Genomic DNA, 18,597 nt, shown 5'->3' on the forward strand with positions numbered 1-18,597 from the left:
GTGCGAGCGAGATAAAAATAAGCAGCGATGCCGTTCTATCGCACAAATCATATGGAAGAGATTAAGCCAAAGGAGTTTCCTGTAGTGTGAGCCATCAAAAGATATCATATGTATATCTTACTCGCTCGTTGGACCAGATGCATATTTTTTTTGGTGACCAAAGTTCTGCTACGGCATGTCCCATCTATGCATTTTTTTGGTTAGTGATTATATTTATATTATATAATCTATATACAGCTTGCGCCATCCCGTAACATCGATATTAATAGTTATCGAAACGCTGACGACAGTTCAAGTCTATCAGAAATTCATCGTTAAGTATAATCATTGCTGCACAAGATTAGCCTATCGTGCACTGGGTTATCGCAACCTTTAATTGCTTGTATTTAATAAAACACACAATAAAGTTAAGCTGTGCCGCTGGAATCCTGAGAAGAACTAAGTGAAATAGACACTAACACCTCATTTGGATTTTCCTCATATGGAGTGACTAAGTTGAAGAATTACCGAATAAACGAATAAAAATATCGAATAACCTCGATCGCTCTAGGCTATCTTAAAAAAATCGATGTTTGCGGCATTGCTTACATCCCTATTCAAAATGTTCGGCAAGTCATTTATAAAAGTTGTTTGGAGATTTGTTTAAAAATGGAATTGAGTATCTGGAAATATTTACTTTTGCAATGGGTAAGTTTGTTATAGATCTCAGTACGGTTTAATATATTCATCATTTTATTTCTATGATTTTTAGGTCCAAAAGTGCAATTTTATAGAAAACATTAAATGTCTAGAAGATTCCGATATCGAATCCTTTTTTGTCTTTTACGCGCAGTATGCTCAGGTTAAGCTACCGTCGTCGTCTTCAAGCAGTACATTTCCCATGGGACAACTAATAACTTTTCTTAGAGGTGAATAAACATTGAAAAATGAAATCATTTTGTATTTTATTAATTGTTAATTGCAGATATTTATCCAAACTTTAAGCCGCGGTTGGAGCTTGATGGCCGTGTAGTAACAGCAGATTTCATTTATGTATACACACTTCTCATGCACTACACGTGCGTTCAGAGTCCTAGCGAATATTTTCATAATATTTGCAAAAATTTACCAGATAATATCCAGCAGTGCATAGCGGCCTTTTTCCAACAGACTATAAAATATCCAGAGATGACTCGTATTCGCTTGCACGAGACAATTGTCAATATCCAATATATTACAGAAAACAATTTTTCGGTCAACTCCAGCTCCTGCAGCCCCCTTAACCACATGTCCGTCCACAATATCAGCGATGGAAATAGCTATCTGTTAAATAGTAACAAGGATTCGCCTTCATTTGATAATGATGTGAGTGCGAGTACGAGTACGAGTCCTGTAACGTCAGGGCCAATGAAGCGGGAGCTGATCAACTTATTAGATCGCAGCCAATGGGCAGCCCCACCGACCCCAAAAACGGAGCTTCTAGAACAGCGTACTCGGGAGCTGTTGGAACTACGTGTAAGAAGTGATGTAACGATATACTTAATCCATAGTATAACCTTTATACTTGCAGGCACAGTTAGAGACTGAGCGGTATGAGAAGACCGTTCTCGAGGAACAAATTTTAGAAAATCAAATCGAAATTAATTCGCTTAGTAAAGGTATGAACATTGACATATTTTTAATTTCTAACTATTTCAATTTAAATGTTTTATTTACAAAGAGAACTTGGTGCAAAAGAAGCAATTGGCCAAATTCTCGGCCACCTTTCAAAGCGAAAACGACAACGAGGACAATTATCTGCATAGCAATGAACTTGACAGTGTATGTTAAATCCTTACTTTGCGCAGGTAGGCGCTCCAGTAGCCACCTGCTACCTATTCAAACCATATATTAATATTTTGTCACTTATACCTGAATTACAGTTAAAAAGGCAGTTGCTTAAAGATCTTAGCATCAAGGATGCTATCCTTGCTGAAAAAAACGAAGAGATTTATGAGCTTAAAAGCAAACTTGTCAAAGTTTCTAGCAAGGTACGTACAATGAACGCCTTTCTTGTTTTAAAACATGGTTAAAACGCAGTCAATCCAATTTTTTACAGTATCATATAACTTTTTAGACTTTCTTAATCTATGAATATTTGTTAACGCCATGTGTCCTCATCGGAAAAGATATTCTGACATTTGTGCATGTCTTTTTTTCAAATAATAGAAAAACCTAAACAAAATTATTGTATTAAAATGAACTGTCAAATCAAGAAAACGTGCACTAGTCTAGAGTGATTGATAAGAAAATGTGTATACCCAGCGCCGAGTTGGCGGAAAAGTACCTTTACCTTCTATACACATAAACACGTAAACCACATGACTCACTCTTCTTAATTAAGCCCCCTATAAAGATCGTAGTTTATACCCTTTTTAAAAGCTATTATAATTTTGTCAGATATGTGTAATGTATAAGAGGAGACATCTTCGACCCTTTGGAGTCATTTTAATCTATTATCTAGATATATTCGCTTATTAGTTTCACTTTGCTCCTATATATGAGGTAAGTTTAATCAAGATCGGTCCTTTATATCATATAGTCGTTTATTAGTTTCAACATTGGATTACTTAACCCTTTCATATAGCTTAATAGGAAGAATCTGTAAAATATATAAAAATTTTAGCTGCCATTGGAACAGTCGAAAAATAGTTGCTTCTATCGAAAACTTTTTGTCTTTCAAGATATTTTAATGAAACTCGACTTTCATAAGTTTAACTATTCTCCTTACAACATCGGATCACTATGTCAGCTATATGATATAGTGTCAGAGAGCATAGTAGAGATCTGTCGGAAATTAAGTTCTTGTTTGAAAACTTTTTTTTTTCCAGATATCTTGACCAAACTTGTCATCTTTTGGTTTGACTGCCCTTTATATATGTACATGCAAAATCGTATTGACATTGGACTAATATATAATATAGCTGCCATTGAGCGGTCTGTCGAAAAGTAGGTTCTTCTATGGCATATTCTGTATTCCAAGATATTTTCAGCGAACTCATCATTTATGAGGCTTACATACCTGTAAAGACATAATGCAAATGCATTCAAGAGCAATAAATTTTTGGCGGGCCCAAAATATATTTACTTTCTCGTGTATCGTTTCTCGTATTTACAGATTTATTTATTTGTTGCCTTACCTTTTGCCAAAAATGATAGAAAAAAAGTTTGAGCCTTGCGATTTGATATTTACATGGGTATTTCCTCAGGGTATTTCCTAGTCGAATACTTCGTGTAGATCACTTTAATTTGATTTAAATAACTTTCATTGAGCATGTTTACATTTTTCTTCAAAACTAGCACTCCCGACGGGACTTTGTCGTTGTGTGTTTCGGCTAGACTGGCAAAAAAAAAAGCACGCTCCGCCCTCCCGCGCATTAACATCTATTTATATAAAACTGTTTGTCCTGACTGACTGACGGATTGGTGATCAATGTACAGCCCAAACCGTAAGTGCTAGGGAGCTGAACTTACCTTATGTGATGAAGGTGCACGATAAGACTGGATTTTGGGTAATTCCATCCGCAAGTGTGGAAAAATCGCGATAAACGTTTGTATGTAACTTTTCTGTTTACAATCCGATTGGTCTTAAACTCATTTAAAATATCTTTGTTCAAATTCATTTCAGTTTTTGAAAATCCATGCTTGGTGGAAATGAGGTTAAAAGATTTAGAGGGTGATTTTTCAGGTTCAAATTAATTTCTATGAAGAAAAGACGTGTTTCAAACGTTATGGAGAATCCAAGCTTCCCCGGTGAAAAACGCGGATCAAAGATTTTTTGACCGAAGTTTTAAGTCTTGTCCGACTTGCAACAAACTTATTTTTAAAGCCCAACATATGAATTGAATGAATACATGTTGGATTCAGATAACGGTTGTATGAAAATCTACCCTTTTTGTATAAGTGCGGGTCAAAGGTTGAGTGGGCGATGTTTTGGGTGTAAGCTCATTCAAAGCAAAGGTCCATAAAAAAATTCATTGGAGGCGTTATTTATACCCTCCGCAAAATTTAGGCCTTTCCCAAAGAAAACGCGGGTCAATGATTTTTTTATATTTAGCGAAAAAATTGCCTCCTTTGCGCTTATGACTTATGACTTTTTGAGCGGAAGTGCTTGCTCGTTCGATCCTCATATAATTTTAAGGGTTTAAATATGGCAGTGAACTGTGCGTGTTTTTTTTTTTCAATTTGGTGAATTGTGGGTGGTATCCAACAATTGCAATATTCTATGTATACAATACATATTTACCCACATACCAAATTTGGTTTAAAAATCAAGTCAACCAATCGATTTTTATAAATATTTTGGAAATGTGACGAGATATCGATGAAAAGTGATAAATCCGCTTCGCAATCGGCGCTTTCATGCTTAACCAACTCAGCTCGTCGTCCTGGTCAGGCATATATATTTATGCGGACGGACATACTTCCTTCTGCCCATTATTTAAAACCAATACCTTTTTTTTCACCCATTTTCAATGGGCACAGAGTATAACAGCTACGAACGTTGATGTTGGGTGTAAAAGCGCTTCGCGATTAACCCGCTCGCTAACGGGTGTTACTGAAACTCTTATTATATCCCTTGTGAAAAAGAGTATATTGATGGGTAAATTATTGATGGACTTGTTGAGAATGCCAGTGCATTCAAACTTTCGTCTAAATATGCATTTATATATTTGTTGTCTTGCCCTGTTACAGTAAAATCCATAAAATTTGATATTGAGCAAATCTCTGTTTCTGAAATACTAGAGACAACAAATTTGGTATGTAAACTCTCCTATAGTAGACACAATTCCAGAATATTTTCTTTTCTTTTAAACTGCGCCGCAAGCGGCCTGAGTGCGTGTACCTTCATACAAAAACTTAATATTCATCCAATCCTCCCTATGGCAGCTATATAATATAGTAGCCTATTGTTTATAAGATAAGAACATAGTGAATAATAAATGATAGAATAGATATAGTTTATGGGATCGGAGACGTCTCCTTCTATGCGTTACACATTTAAAGACACCTTGGTATATACATAAATACACACAGTAGAATGACACTGAAGATATTAAATACCTTACAACAATAGTCTAAGGGTGAGGAAAAGAGAAGCACTGCACTTACCAAATATATACTTGTGTACGTTTGTTAATTTTAGATAGTCAGAGGTATATAACGGATACAGGATGTCTTCTAATCGGGAACAAAAGGAATCTTATTTTGATTTTTTTTAAACATGCATATAAATTCCTTTACTTATGACTCGTTTTACCCGCAGCTTAAAGTCTCGGAGAAGCATGTGCTTGTGTGTATGGATCGAATAAACGACCTGGAGCTGCGCTTGGAGAAGGTGACGCAGTTGTTGACTGACAAGGACGATGATATTGCTTGTCTGCAGCGTGACAAATTGGAGCTGCAGCAGTGTTTGCAAGAAGCTCGGGCCGAGTTGCATAACGGTCGCGAGGTACTCAACGCCTCCTCTGATTTGTTGGAAACTTCGCACTCAACCTGTAGCTTGAATACCACACCTGAAAATTTGGGCTGCTCCGTTGTAGATAAGCAATTGCGTGAGAAGGCGAAGGAGAATGGCGAACTGCGTAAACAACTGGCAGCTATCGTAGAGGAAAAATCAAACATGCTGAGAAAACTATTAAGAATTGTGCAACCCCACTCCCTAGAGATGTCGTCGGCAACTGAAGATTCCCAACTCATGTGCTTAATTGGGCATAGTATGGACCAGTTGTCCGTCCGCTACGAGCAAGAGCTGCAACGTGTGAAGGAACTGCAGGTTCAGTACAACACACTGAAGCAGCAAAATATGCAGTGTGAAGAGTGTATTCAAGAACAAATAAAGAACAAGAAAAGGCTGGATCGGATCTTAGGACAGAGTCAGTTAACTCTGTTGGGAACTATTGAAAAGTTGCAGAAACGCGAAAATGAATGTGGGCAAAGTGTCAATATTAGCCAGGAACTTGAAAAAAAGGATGAGCAACTTGCTCGGGTTGGGGCCGAATTAATTCAACTATGCAGTCAAAAACGTATCCTAGAAGAGCACATCACCGGCGAAAAAGAATGCTTATTTAGTCAGCGCCAGAAGTTAAAGGCACAGCAAATGATCATTCAGTCTCAACAAGATCAATTAGCCGAGCAGCGTCTGAGACTAAACGACGCCCAACAGCAGCTACAGTGCTTAATCCAAATGATAAGCGCTAAATTTGACAACGACACAACTTCATCACCTACCAACGAAAATCGCCTGAAGCAAGTGGAAAATATGCTAATATGCCTAATAGACAGAATGCGCAACCAGGATAAGAGAAATAAGTGTGAAATTCAGCTGAACACAGCTGAAAACAGCCGCTCCCAGACGAGTAGTCAGCTCATGATTATGTCGACTGAAAAGCTTTATGAGCAAGAGCATAATGCTGCAAACACAAATCTATCTCTTAAATTTGGAACTGAAGAAACGATGGTACAGCATGGAGGGCAAACGCAGCTGTGCCAACAACTGGAAGTCGGACGGCAAGAGCTTTGCAAGCAGAAACATGAGAAGGCGCACGTTGAACAGGAGCTAAAGGCTGCCAATGAGAACCAAAGAAGTTTGGAACACAGGTTAAAGGAAAAAACGGAGCTGCTTCAAAAAAGAGAGTCCACCAGCCAAGCGCTCCAAGAGCAGATTATGATGCAAACACAGCAGTTAGAAAAAGGACAACGGGAACTTAATGATTCGCAGCGAAAACTGAAAGCGGCACAACAGCAGTTGCATATGCAAGAATCACTAATATCACATGTCAACAAACTGGAGAATTTAATAAAAGAAGAACAGCGGAAATATTTGAGCCTGGAACAGGAGCATATACAGCAGATGGAGTGCAAGCGAAATATCGAGAAAGAATTTGAAGCGATTCAATGCACGCTTGCAAAAAGGGAGGAGGAACTGGAGAAGAACAAAGCACAGTTGGACTCAAGTACCAAGCGCTTGGAGAAAATAGCCATCAAACTAGGCGAACAGCAAGCAGTTTTATCCAAAACACAACGCGAAACAGCGCAGTCCAAACGAACACAGAACGAGCAAGCAGAGCTAATCACAGTACTGCAACGTGAGAAGGAAAGTCTGCTGCTGGAATTGCGAAAGAACAAGGAGCGTACAAACCGATCGGAGGAAAAACAGGCTAGCTTGGAACAGCAACGTGTTTTGGCGGAGACGGCACGAGTTGCTACTTATGAACGAATGATAAAACTCGAGAGAGAGTGTAAGAAAACGAACATCAATACGATACGCGACCTACAGCTTCAGCTGAAAGACGTTGAGAAGGAAAAAGATGGGCTGTTTCTTGAAGTTGGCGGCCTCAACTTGGAGATTGTGCAGCAGCAGAGGCGCACAGCAGAGTTAAGTGCCCAGCTACAACAAGCCAACGAGCACATAGACGCAATGCGTACCTCAATGCGGGTCAAGGAAAACAATGCTTGCAATGCTCAACAATTGGAGATGATAGAGCGTGCATATATGCAGCAGCTAGCGGACGCGCGCCAGGAGCTCAAGGATCAGCGTCTTGAGATGGAGGGTAAATTAGAAAAGATGAAAACCAAAATGGTAAGTTGGGTGCATTGCTTAATCTAGGTATTTGCTTTATGTTGGCTAACAACACTTTCGCTATTTACAATTGCTACCATCTTGGCAGGCTACCCGTTTTCTGCGACACTAACTCAAAGCCTAAAGTGACGCTGACAAAAAGATCTGCCGTTATAAGCATTAGAGCTTTTCTTTCCTACCTGAATATCTTACCTTAGCTGCAGACTTTGTGATTAGCTTCGGCGTATTAAGTTCGTTCCTTATGAAAATTTTCAATTGTGTATAAATACAAAATGTATCCAAATACCTGACTAGAAGATACCCTGAGCTCTGAGTCAAGCGTCTTAATACGACAGGTGACTCGTCGTTTCTTAATGTTTTGGCGAAGAAAGTCGAGACCGCAGACCAAAGCACAGATTCACATCCCCATGCCGAAAGTTGCCATGGGTTTGGGTTGTCCGAGATAGGAGAGACGCAGCACCATATTGGGGTCGCCGTTCAGTAGCGGGGATGAAGTAATTCCTGGGAATCAGGTCTAGATGCTGTTGCGGTTCACATTCCTTAAACCGTTTATCATAAGCGTCGTCGACTATCCTGATAAGCTCGGGGTTACTCGGCTGAATTTCGCACACCGGCTGATTGCTCGCAAAAGGTTGTCGTGGTCGTCGGGTTCAATTTGTTACGCTCACTATCTGGTTTTGATATGCCTCCACAATGTATTCGGGAAGTTTGATGAACATCTTGTTTCCGGCTAGTAGGTTCTAGAACAAGTGAATTGTGTCAACAATATTGAGTTGACTACTTTTCGCAACTTAGGAAGTTCAGTGACTTAGTGTCTTGGAATTTAGGACGATTTCTTAATTGTTTACTTCAACCAGCTGGGCCTAGGTGATGTTAATTTTCTCCAATTAAATAGCGACTTGAGTGCCGGCGATCTATCCTATGATGCATGTTTATAGCGGGCAACAGGTCTCGTAAATGTCGTATCCACTGCCTAGGGCTTTTACATATGGGAATATGGAAACATATCCTTTATTTACATGGTCACGTCCCGTCTTTCATTTGTGCGTAGGCCAAACAATTTGCTGTTTGTCTTACGGAATGGTATCCGCCTAATACTAGTACGTCGCCGACCAAGATCGGTAAATAGTCTGATCGTGAGTAATCCGTGATACGCGTTGTCACTGTAGCAAGTAGGCTGTTATCAAGAGGAAACTAAAATTTTAAAAAATTGTATCGTAAGTCTAAGATTTCTCTTAAGCTATAAATATAGAAAACATTCATTGATTCATCCTCTTTAATAAGAACTGTTATCCCTAAGTCTTTTTCCACCTTTTCTTGTGTGCTTAATGGAGTAAGTTTGTTACCTAGCCTCAACGGGTTTGGGGCAGCATAGTTAGGTCGTGCCAATTGACTACACAAGATTCCTGGCGCAAAGTTCCGTAACTTAATAAAATCTACTTGCTTAATTAGTTTAATTATATTATATTTAACAATTTTGTACAAGCTGATTCATATTGTCATTATGAAAGCTGATTCATAACAAAAATACAATATAAAAAAAAAAGGGAATTTCATACGTAAAGGAGAGAAACTTCGAATTTATGTTGTAATCATCACACAGGATCCGAAACGTTTCATGCAAGGCATAGTTAATAAAAAACAACATTTCGGACATAAAGGTGTAAGAGCAGTTTATTTGGCTATTGTGAACTCAGTGTAGTCGATTTTGCTCGCGATTACGATTAATTAAAGAGTGTCTATTAATCATCAGAAGTCTACTGGAGTATGATGGAAGTGGAGCACCAAGAATTGTTTCTCTACAGATTCAATTCTCTTGTGATGGCTTTAACTATTTGATCTGTATTTTAACCGCCGGAAGAATAACAGGGTTAGCAGGCAGAGTCATTTACAATGCAGTTTTCAAATCTCCAAATTTCTTGACTATTCTTCTGCGCCCGGCTCTCCAAACTTGTTGGAAAAAGTTTTCCTTTCTGCTGACTATTGTAGCACCAGCCACCTGATGGACTGGAGCATTCAGTTTGTCAGCTTTCAGAGTGAATAGTTTCTGGATGCAGAGGTCGATCAATTTGGAACACGATTACACGATTATTTGGAACATCGATAAACAGAAACTGCGTCGTCTTACCTCGCCGTTAATGTTTATTCTTCTGTCCAGCTTAGCTCTTAATTATAAGCAGAAGAGCCAAATGCGAGGATATGATGCCTACGAAACTTAAATTTATAGGGTGTGATGAGGAGACTTCGAATAGCGATTTAAATAATTTAGTCGACTGCTTTACGAATAGAATATTGAATTGCCTGTGGCCTGTGGATTGAGCGGTCTGTCTGTTAAACCTCTGAAAATATTGAACATTTTGATTGGAAAGTAGTTGGTTCTCTGACGTCGCAACTAATGTTGAGGCGCTACTAAGAGGAGTTGGTAATAAGATTGGAGTCCAAATATACTTCTTGACTTTGTACTCTTATATTATTAAATGTTCTGGAAGAACTTTACAATCTTTAAAACAGCTGTCTGTTCTAAAGGTTAGTGAGTAAGTTGGAGCCGTCGCTCACTATGAAGAACAAATACAGCAAACGATTCGCAAAAAGGGACATGGGCCTTGTAGACACAGGGGTTTGACCATAGCTTGCTGAATTGCAGACAGGCGCTGGTATACGCAAATATAAATAGTAAGTCTCTAGCTTTTATAGTTTTGATATCGACTCTTATTGGCTCAGCTCTTCGTCCTAATCAATATTATATATGCTTATAGTTTCCTACTACCTGTCAGACACATTTGCACACAAAATTACCCTTTTTCTCACTTTTATGTGTATTTCTGTATGTATGTATTGAATGAAGGTGAAATATTTTTAAAGAGTGCGTGGCGTTGGGTTCAGGGTATCTTGTAGTCGGGCACTCCCGACTGGATCACTCTTACTTGTTTTGCTTGAATTGATGTGATACAGTTGTTAAATACGGTTTCGACAGGAGCTGCTTATTCGATTTCTGTGTGTTACACTTGCTACACCTTGCTCATTGCTAATTGCTCAACCTGAAGCTAGTCTTTTCACTACAATGTAAACAATATCATCAATTTTATTTAGTATTCCATGATTATTTTGGTATTTTTAAAAATATTGGGTTCATGAGCTGTCTTTTGCCTCTCGTCTTCTTATACCCATTAAAAATAGGTAAAAGGGGTATAATGTATTTCTGTTTAGCTCTGTGCGCTCGTGTTGTTAGTGCTGCTTTAAGAGATCGAGCAGTCATCAGAACAGAGTAATACCAGTAGGTACAATGTTTCTTTTGTCATTCTTCACATACCTATACGAATAAACAAATAAGTAGATTAATTTGATTTTAAGCAATGGTATTTAAAGCAAATTTTCTCCGTTTCCTCTTCTCTTCCTACACCACCAACTATATCACTTACTATCACTACTTCGCAAACATCTTAAAAAAAAAACGCGAATTACTAAAACTGAAAGTCCAAAACTCTTGTATCGTTAGATTTGCATCAGCTGGGCAAATCTGAGGAACACACACAAACATATGCAAACGAAAAGTTAACTTCTCCAGAAGGAACGGACCATTTGCGTAATGGTGGGCGCTGCACTCTTACCTTTATAAAATTAATGATTATGTTGGTGCTGCTTCTGGGGGCAACCTATAAGATACTTTTAAGCAACAATGTTGTTATTAATTTAGAATCTCGAAAGCCAACTGAGTTTTAGGTGCAAAAGCGCTACTGCCAATTTGTTTTAACTGTTATTAGAATATTCGCGTATTATTTAAGGCTTAATAAATATTTTGTGAGTTACGTGTCTAGTTTATAATTCAAGTGTAAATAAACGATGCTTAATAAATCCATTTGTCCATATGTCGGTAACGTCACAAGAGGATCTTTGGACCTCACACTCGAATATCGAATGCATTAGGTATCTGGCTTTGCGCCTTTTAATCTGAGTTTCACGCTATTGCAGTTTGTTCAGATTTAATCTTTAAAGAGGAACCATAATAATTATCTTCACGGATAGTCAAGCTAAAATTCAGGGTCTTCCAAGGGTCCTTACTAAGGATAACCTTGAAGCGTGTGACAGACTACTGGAACTTTCTCTGGAAGCTCTTTTGCTGGGTCCCTAGTCGCTCCGCAATCTTCTGTCTTTCTGTGGAATTCCAGGGTCCTCTTATTTATAGATGGCATCTTATTTATAGAAGAAATATTTTACTCTCTGATCTCTATAGATCTAAAAATTTTCGTCTATCGATTGGGCCCCACAAAGTCAAATATCATATCCGCATCATGCGTTCTCCCTAACGAAGAGGGCAGATAAGAAACTATGCGAAATGTCTGTGAACGTAAATGAGTTTGTCTACCCAATTAAGATCGGAGCTTCCTCACCAAGAGAGCACTGCGCTTCCCTGTGTCGTTCCACACCCACCCCCGTCTCTTATGAGGTTCCATCATCAATATCATTAATATTATTGTCGTATCAAGAATGCCACAACGACAAAGTGGATTATTAACAATGTCATTAACATTTTCGTATATTTTTTCGTTTTATATTTCGTTTTTTTTTTTGCTAAACCCTCAATTCTTACCGTTCACTGCTCAACACTAACCCCCACTATGCTGTTATATCCCAAAACACAACCTGACACATATAGCGCACATTGTGCACGGCGGAAGTGACCCGAATTAAAGAGAAGCATGAGCGCGATGTGGCTACCAACAAGGTTGAACTGGAAAAGCTCACTGTTCAGGTATGTTGACACACAACCTAACCAATATATAAAAGTATGTGCCTCTAATAGAAACCATCCCAATTTATGATTTGAAAGTGTGGAATAATTTTTCGAATTTCATAATTTAAAAAATGGTCTGTACTTTACAGAACGCTAAGTATGACGAACATACGCGAAACCTATCTGTTCAGATTATGCGCCTCAATGAAAAGATTTTAGAGCAGCAAAAGCAAATTGACATTCTCAGAACCAACCAGCGGCATTTTCAGGACGACGTCCGGAAAACGACGGTAATCGCGGCTGTCGACGACAGTCAGCCCTTTAAGCGGCCAAGTGCGCCACTTGCTAATTTTGGTAGCAGTCTTTCAATGGAAGATGAGGAGGGGGAGGTATTTAATAACACCAACCTTACAGAACTGAAGCTGGGCAGAGTGCCGAACATGACGTACGTTAATTGCTTATTTATACAATATTATTTCCCGCTAATAGTTTATATTTGCTCCTAATTGCTAACAAAGCGCTGAAGAATTGCAATATCGCAATTCGTTGCAACCACCGCATTTGAAGAGCGCCTATGCGGTGCAATATGACTTGGGCATCCAAGACGATATCAGTAAGTATTTATAGCCACGACGGCCAAGAACAAGCTGCGAATTTGTAAGGTGTGTCCAGCAGATTATTCCCTGAAATGGGTAAAAGGATTATAATGGAATTGTTCAAATGTATGTAGAAGGCAAAATAAGCCATATCTGACGTATTGATCCAAATCAGGCAGATTAGGTCAAGTCCGATCTTAAAAACTATATATGATATAGTCGTTACCATTCCGCGTATTCATGAAATCGATTGGACCTGATATCAATATTATATTTTTTGAGCACATCTCGATGCTTATGAGACTCCAAATTTAGTATATATCCATAATACTCTACTTATGTCATACTTTTCACTCTTGTTCTGCGTTGTGGTTGTCATTTTTCCTGTATAGTTTTTTTCTCGATTACTATAATATCTGTAACCTCCCACAGAGCGGTCCACATAGCCTAGCCAGAACGAGTGCATTATTAAGTACTACGGAACGCAATGGTGTCGGTACGGAAATATTACACGATACTTGTGACAACATTAGTACTGCAAATGGAACCCAAATGGACTAAAAGGATCTTTGCAATACGCTCCACATAGAAACCAGTGGCATAGTTGGTCTAATTTGGGAACACTGTCTACCACGCGGCGAGGTAAGCAGCTGTTATGGGTCATCTCTTTTTGTTGTTAGCTTTATAAATTGTTGTATTATTATTTTTTTTTTTCATATATACCCTCTATATATTGTGTATGTTATAAAAACAATTTGTTTCAACTTGCAAAGCAGGGCAAAACGTGCCGACATTTGGATACCATACGGAATCATAGTGCAATATGCGAACAGCATAACAGAAACCAATTTGAATTTCAATTTTATCTTATAGCCCAAACACACATACAACATAAACAATGGAAAATGTCTCCACTTGCGAGCAACGGCATCCCCATCCATGGCCCATTCTTCGGTGTTATGGACGCTGCGTCCGTTATAAGCGCCGCTTATGGCACCGCCAAATCTGGTAACGATATTGCCGCCAGGTCAGTGACGCGCCTTGAACTCATCATGAAATCCATTATTCCAGCGGCCATGCAGTTTATTTGTCGGCATGATCCTGATTCTCAGCTTCACTGGGGTGTTGGGTCTTTATGGCTTTGTTGTGGCCATTTACCTATAAACGAAATAAATTAATCAATTTAATAAAAATTACACAATAAGGTGACAAAGAGCGCAGCAACATACAACAACAACTGAAAGTAAAAAGTGTATAAAATTAAAAACAATCCAACGAAAACAAATCTAAAAATGTGTTTTGGTGGCAACTCTGGTGGAGGTTTGTGTATAACAGAAACGTAAAAATAATGACTTCAATTGATGAGTCTGCCGCTTAGTGTTGTCATATTGTGGTGCATTATAGTGTAGGTATAACAAAAAAAGCAACGAACATTTATAATTGTTTAGTCTACTTTTTAGTTTAGTTTATAGTTTCCATTTAAATCAATTTCACACGCTAATTAAATTTATACAAAAAGTTTCTATCAATTATCAAATTGGTTTTTGGATCTTCACAAAACATGTGATTTTTGTATTTGACTATTATTAGTATTATTAAATATTGTTTATAGTTTATATAAAGAATGCAGTTGACTGTGAATACAGCTTTCCTTATATTTAAAGAAAATTAAAAGGATCTACAATTAAAATATTGTTTTCATAACTTCTCTTTTTAGCAAAAAGATTTTTTTTGTGCGCTCTGCTTTGTATTTGTCTTTTTATACCCTTGCAGAGTGTATTATAATTTTGTCGTGAAATGTGTAACGCATAGAAGAAGACATCTCCGACCCCATAAAGTATATATATTCATGATCAGTATCAACAGCCGAATCGATATAGCCATGTCCGTCTGTCGGTCTCTATGGGAACTAGTCTCTCAGTTTTAAAGCTATCTTTATGAAACTGCAGAAGTGCCTCTTTCTGTTGCACGCAATACATACGTCGGAACCAGCTGGATCGGACCGATATATCATATAACTGCCATAGGAACGATCGGTCGAAAAGTAGGTTCTTGTATGAACAACTTTTTTGTTTATCAAGATATATTGACCAAACTCTGCATTAATTAGTTTTCCTATACTCTTCGTATATAAAATCCTTTCAACATCGGATCACTATATCATTAAGATACCAAAGGAACGATTGGTCGAAAATTAAGTTTTAATATGGAAAACTTTTTGTTTTTCAAGAATCTTGACCAAACTTTACTTACTTTAATTTAATCTTAATTTTATGTTTTGTGAATTCTTTTTCTGCGCTTGCTCTAGCAGCTCTGTGGGTAAGTCGCTTAACTGTAAAATTAAGTAGTATTTTTGTTTAATATTTTCAATAAAAGTAATAGGATATTCAAATAAAATAAATTATTAAAAATCAAAATGTTTTATAACAGCTATATTGTCAACTAAACATAAATGTTACCGTTTTCACTGGCACATGTGCAAAATCTATTTAGTTGGTTTTTGTGTATGCGCACCAACCATACCTAAATTTTGTTTATGGCTGCATGTGCCTTTAAATCTAATAATTTTGGCAGTTATATTGCTTTTACAATAGCTACAACAAGCCCGCGTGTCGACAGTTATATCCTTGCGGAGCCAGCTCTTAAATTCGGCACTCTGCAGCCAAACATCATGTACTCATTTCGAGATTTTTCAAGATGCAAGTTTATCAATTTGTGAAATTCTCCGCCTTAATGATGTAAACCAGGTTGACAGTTCTACCAACGTTCCAACTTCGTGCTTTCCGTCCAATAATGATGCCAACTTCGCTCATTTTGAATCAAGCCTAGGTTATTTATTAATATTAAATAATTGGTAAAAAAGGCAAAAATAATTTAGCTATTAAAATCTGATATTGATGCATTTCATTTTTGGTGTGAAGTTAACCTTTTAAATCTACCCTGTTCCAAATGCAAGGTAATGACTTTCTATAGAGACGCCCTCCAAATAGTTTCTTATAAAGCCATGACTTACCGCCTTACCGAGTCAATAGTACCAGTAATGGGATAATTGTCTAGGGGCCATAAACCTTAATTCGACTATCATGCTACGACTGTAATCAATAAGGCCACAATGGTTTTGGGCTTCATCAAATGATGATTCAAGGGGTGTGACGATCCGTGACGCTTTTTATATCTCTGGTACGATCTGTTCAGGAGTATGCCTATGTGTGTGGTCGCCACAATTTTGATTCAATATGACAGAATTGAACCTGTACAGAAACAATTCTTGCTATTTGCCCTCCAGTAAACTTCTGATGATTGATCTTCCCTCTTTACTTAACCGTAGATTTAGTCATAAGTTAATTAAAGTCGAAATCGACTCCTCTAGGTTGACAAGCCAATTAAACTAATCAGTCCCGTCCAGGCTATCACGTAATTATAAAATTCTACCTCTTAAATTTCGTCCAACATACAATGCGTTGCATAAATCATTTCGGTTCCTCTGTGATGATTACAACAAGCATTACAGAGTATTCTTCCCCGTATAAAATCTTTTATTCTAGACCATGCATCAAACAGATAGTCTTAGTTTTTTGTGAATGTTCAAGCAATTAAAAGCTTTCAATTCAAATGTATGTCTGTTGTACCTACCTTACAGGATTTCAATTAACAGCCAACTTTTTCGGTGCTAATGAAAGCCGAGAAAAAGGGAATAGGTGTTATTAAAATAGAGCTCTCAACAGACCGCACTGCCTGTCGCCGCTCTACATAACAGCCACACCAACAATCAAGTCTTAATGAAAAAAAAAAAACGATTTAAAATAGCAGGACTGAAAACAATACAATCGCTATTGCAATGCTGTTGATAGAATTCGAAGCAGACGCGCATGAGTGTGTTTGTGTACAAGCATACAGAAATTCTTGGAATTTGCGCTTGCTGCAGCTGATACGAGGAAAGTCAAAACACGTTTTCTTTAATAACTTTGAAACTTTGTGTTTCTTAACCGATCTTGATGAAATTTTCTACAGTACATCTTATTGTACTATAGAATATTCAGGTATTGTCAAAAAGTAAGTTGCATTTAAATTGCAGCATAAATTGGTGATTTTACTTGATTTATAGTTAGGAGGTAGTAACGGGGAGGTGGTGATAGCTATAAAATGAAAGATACTTGATATCTCTATATATAAAACTGTTTGTCCTGACTGACTGACTGACTGATTGGTGATCAACGCACAGCCCAGACCGTAAGAGCTAGGAAGCTGAAATTTTCACTGTAGCTACCTTATGTGATGTAGGTGCACGTTAAGACGGGGTTTCGGGAAATTCCACCCGCAAGTGTGGAAAAATCGCGAAAAACGTTTGTATGTAACCTTTTTTGTTTACCATCCGATCGGCCTCAAACTTATTTTCAAAGATCTTTGGTCAAATTCATTTGAGGGGTGTTTCACATTTTTCGAAAAATCCGTTCCTCCTTAGTGGAAATGGAGGTCAAAGATTTGGTGGGTGTCGTTTCGCGCTCAAATTCATTTCCAGAGATCTATAAGAAAAATCATTTGATACGTGTTCCACACTTTTCGCAGAATCCAAACTTTTTCGGGTGGAATGCGACTCAAAGATTTTTTGTGCGAAGTTTTAAATTGTGTCCGATTTGCTTCAAACTTATTTTCAAAGCTCTACATAAGAATGTAATGAATACGTGTATCAGCGATTTGGGAAATTCCACTCGCAACAGTGGTAAATTGGCGGAAAACGTTTGTATGAAATTTATTTGTTTACCGTCCGATCAGTTTCAAAATCATTTCAAATTTGTTTGAGAACATTGATTTTATAACATACGTGCCACGGGCAAGGCCGGGTTATACCCGCTAGTATAATATATATACTATTATAGAAGCTACATGTCAAGTTTGGTGACTCTAGCTCTTATTATTTACCAAAATAGCTCAAAAAACAGGATTTCAATATATATTTTTATCGATTACTTGGAAACGGGGCAAGTTATCGAATATCGGAAACTCGATCTGCGCGGGCAAGCTAGGAGGACCTACAGCTAAAATTTAAAGTCTCTAGCTCTTATAAGTTCTGAAATCCTAGCGATCATACATATATATACATTATGGGGTCGGAGATGCTTCCTTCTGCCTGTTACATGCATTTGCACAAATACATTATACCCTTTTTACCCATTTTTAATGGGTTCAGGGTATAAAAACCATTAGAAAACTCGCTTATCGAGCGACACCTCAGCAGCAAGATCAAATACAAGTAGGTGTGATTAAATAACATATCAAATAATTTTTACTGTAGGATTTAAGTGGTTGTGCTTATCAAAGTGAATAGTACTTTTAACCAATTATCATATCTTGAACTACATATTTATATATACTTAGTCAGTATCAATAACTATGTCCGTCTGTCTTAGGCACGTGGAAGATTAAATATCCTTGTACACATTTGCATCCTGGTTTTTGCAAATTTGTGAGAATAGTGAATCTTTGTCTGATGAAAATATCTTGGAAACAAGAATATTTTCCCATACATAGATTTTCAACCGATTCTTTCTTTAGGTCTTTATAATATAGTGGTAAGATATTATTAAGATCTGGTACATATACTATGTAAAAAACATAGTTTAAATAGCAAACGCCGGGTTTGGTCAAACAAAAAAGTTTTTCTTATAAGT

At 37.6% G+C, this 18,597-nt stretch overlaps 1 protein-coding gene and 1 long non-coding RNA gene across 8 annotated transcripts; one reads left to right on the forward strand and one right to left on the reverse strand.

Moving 5' to 3' along the window:
- The first annotated feature begins 531 nt into the window (after positions 1–531).
- LOC135426418 (early endosome antigen 1-like) lies at positions 532–14,415 on the forward strand. 7 transcript variants are annotated; one of them, XM_064679487.1, is made up of 13 exons: positions 532–687; positions 752–908; positions 965–1,494; positions 1,550–1,637; positions 1,700–1,800; positions 1,902–2,009; positions 5,285–7,600; positions 12,255–12,350; positions 12,482–12,777; positions 12,851–12,945; positions 13,361–13,570; positions 13,705–13,936; positions 14,000–14,415. In XM_064679487.1, the coding sequence occupies exons 1-11, from the start codon at positions 649–651 to the stop codon at positions 13,372–13,374; spliced, it is 3,840 nt and encodes a 1,279-aa protein (XP_064535557.1). In that variant the 5' UTR covers positions 532–648; the 3' UTR covers positions 13,375–13,570; positions 13,705–13,936; positions 14,000–14,415. The 7 variants fall into 7 exon arrangements, with proteins under 7 accessions (XP_064535557.1, XP_064535559.1, XP_064535558.1 ...); XM_064679489.1 differs by lacking the exon at positions 14,000–14,415 and having other exon boundaries at positions 13,802–13,936; XM_064679488.1 differs by lacking the exon at positions 14,000–14,415 and having other exon boundaries at positions 13,702–13,858.
- Positions 10,681–11,358, reverse strand: LOC135426427 (uncharacterized). The gene is made up of 2 exons (XR_010435900.1): positions 11,209–11,358; positions 10,681–10,910 (listed from the first exon to the last, which is right to left on the reverse strand). It is a non-coding gene; the product is annotated as an uncharacterized LOC135426427 (long non-coding RNA).
- Positions 14,416–18,597: the final 4,182 nt, after the last annotated feature.

The sequence above is a fragment of the Drosophila montana genome, unplaced genomic scaffold (genome assembly GCF_035044405.1).
Source record: "Drosophila montana isolate Dmon_TW-CO22-7 unplaced genomic scaffold, ASM3504440v1 contig_203_1, whole genome shotgun sequence".
Taxonomy (NCBI): domain Eukaryota; kingdom Metazoa; phylum Arthropoda; class Insecta; order Diptera; family Drosophilidae; genus Drosophila; species Drosophila montana.

Bases quoted from the DNA above. Each gene is read 5' to 3' on its own strand.
- LOC135426418 (XM_064679487.1), top strand. From the start codon at position 649: ATGGAATTGAGTATCTGGAAATATTTACTTTTGCAATGG. The intron at 2,010-5,284 runs GTACGTACAATG...TTTTACCCGCAG, and splicing joins TTGTCAAAGTTTCTAGCAAG to CTTAAAGTCTCGGAGAAGCA. The intron at 12,778-12,850 runs GTACGTTAATTG...TTGCTAACAAAG, and splicing joins GGCAGAGTGCCGAACATGAC to CGCTGAAGAATTGCAATATC.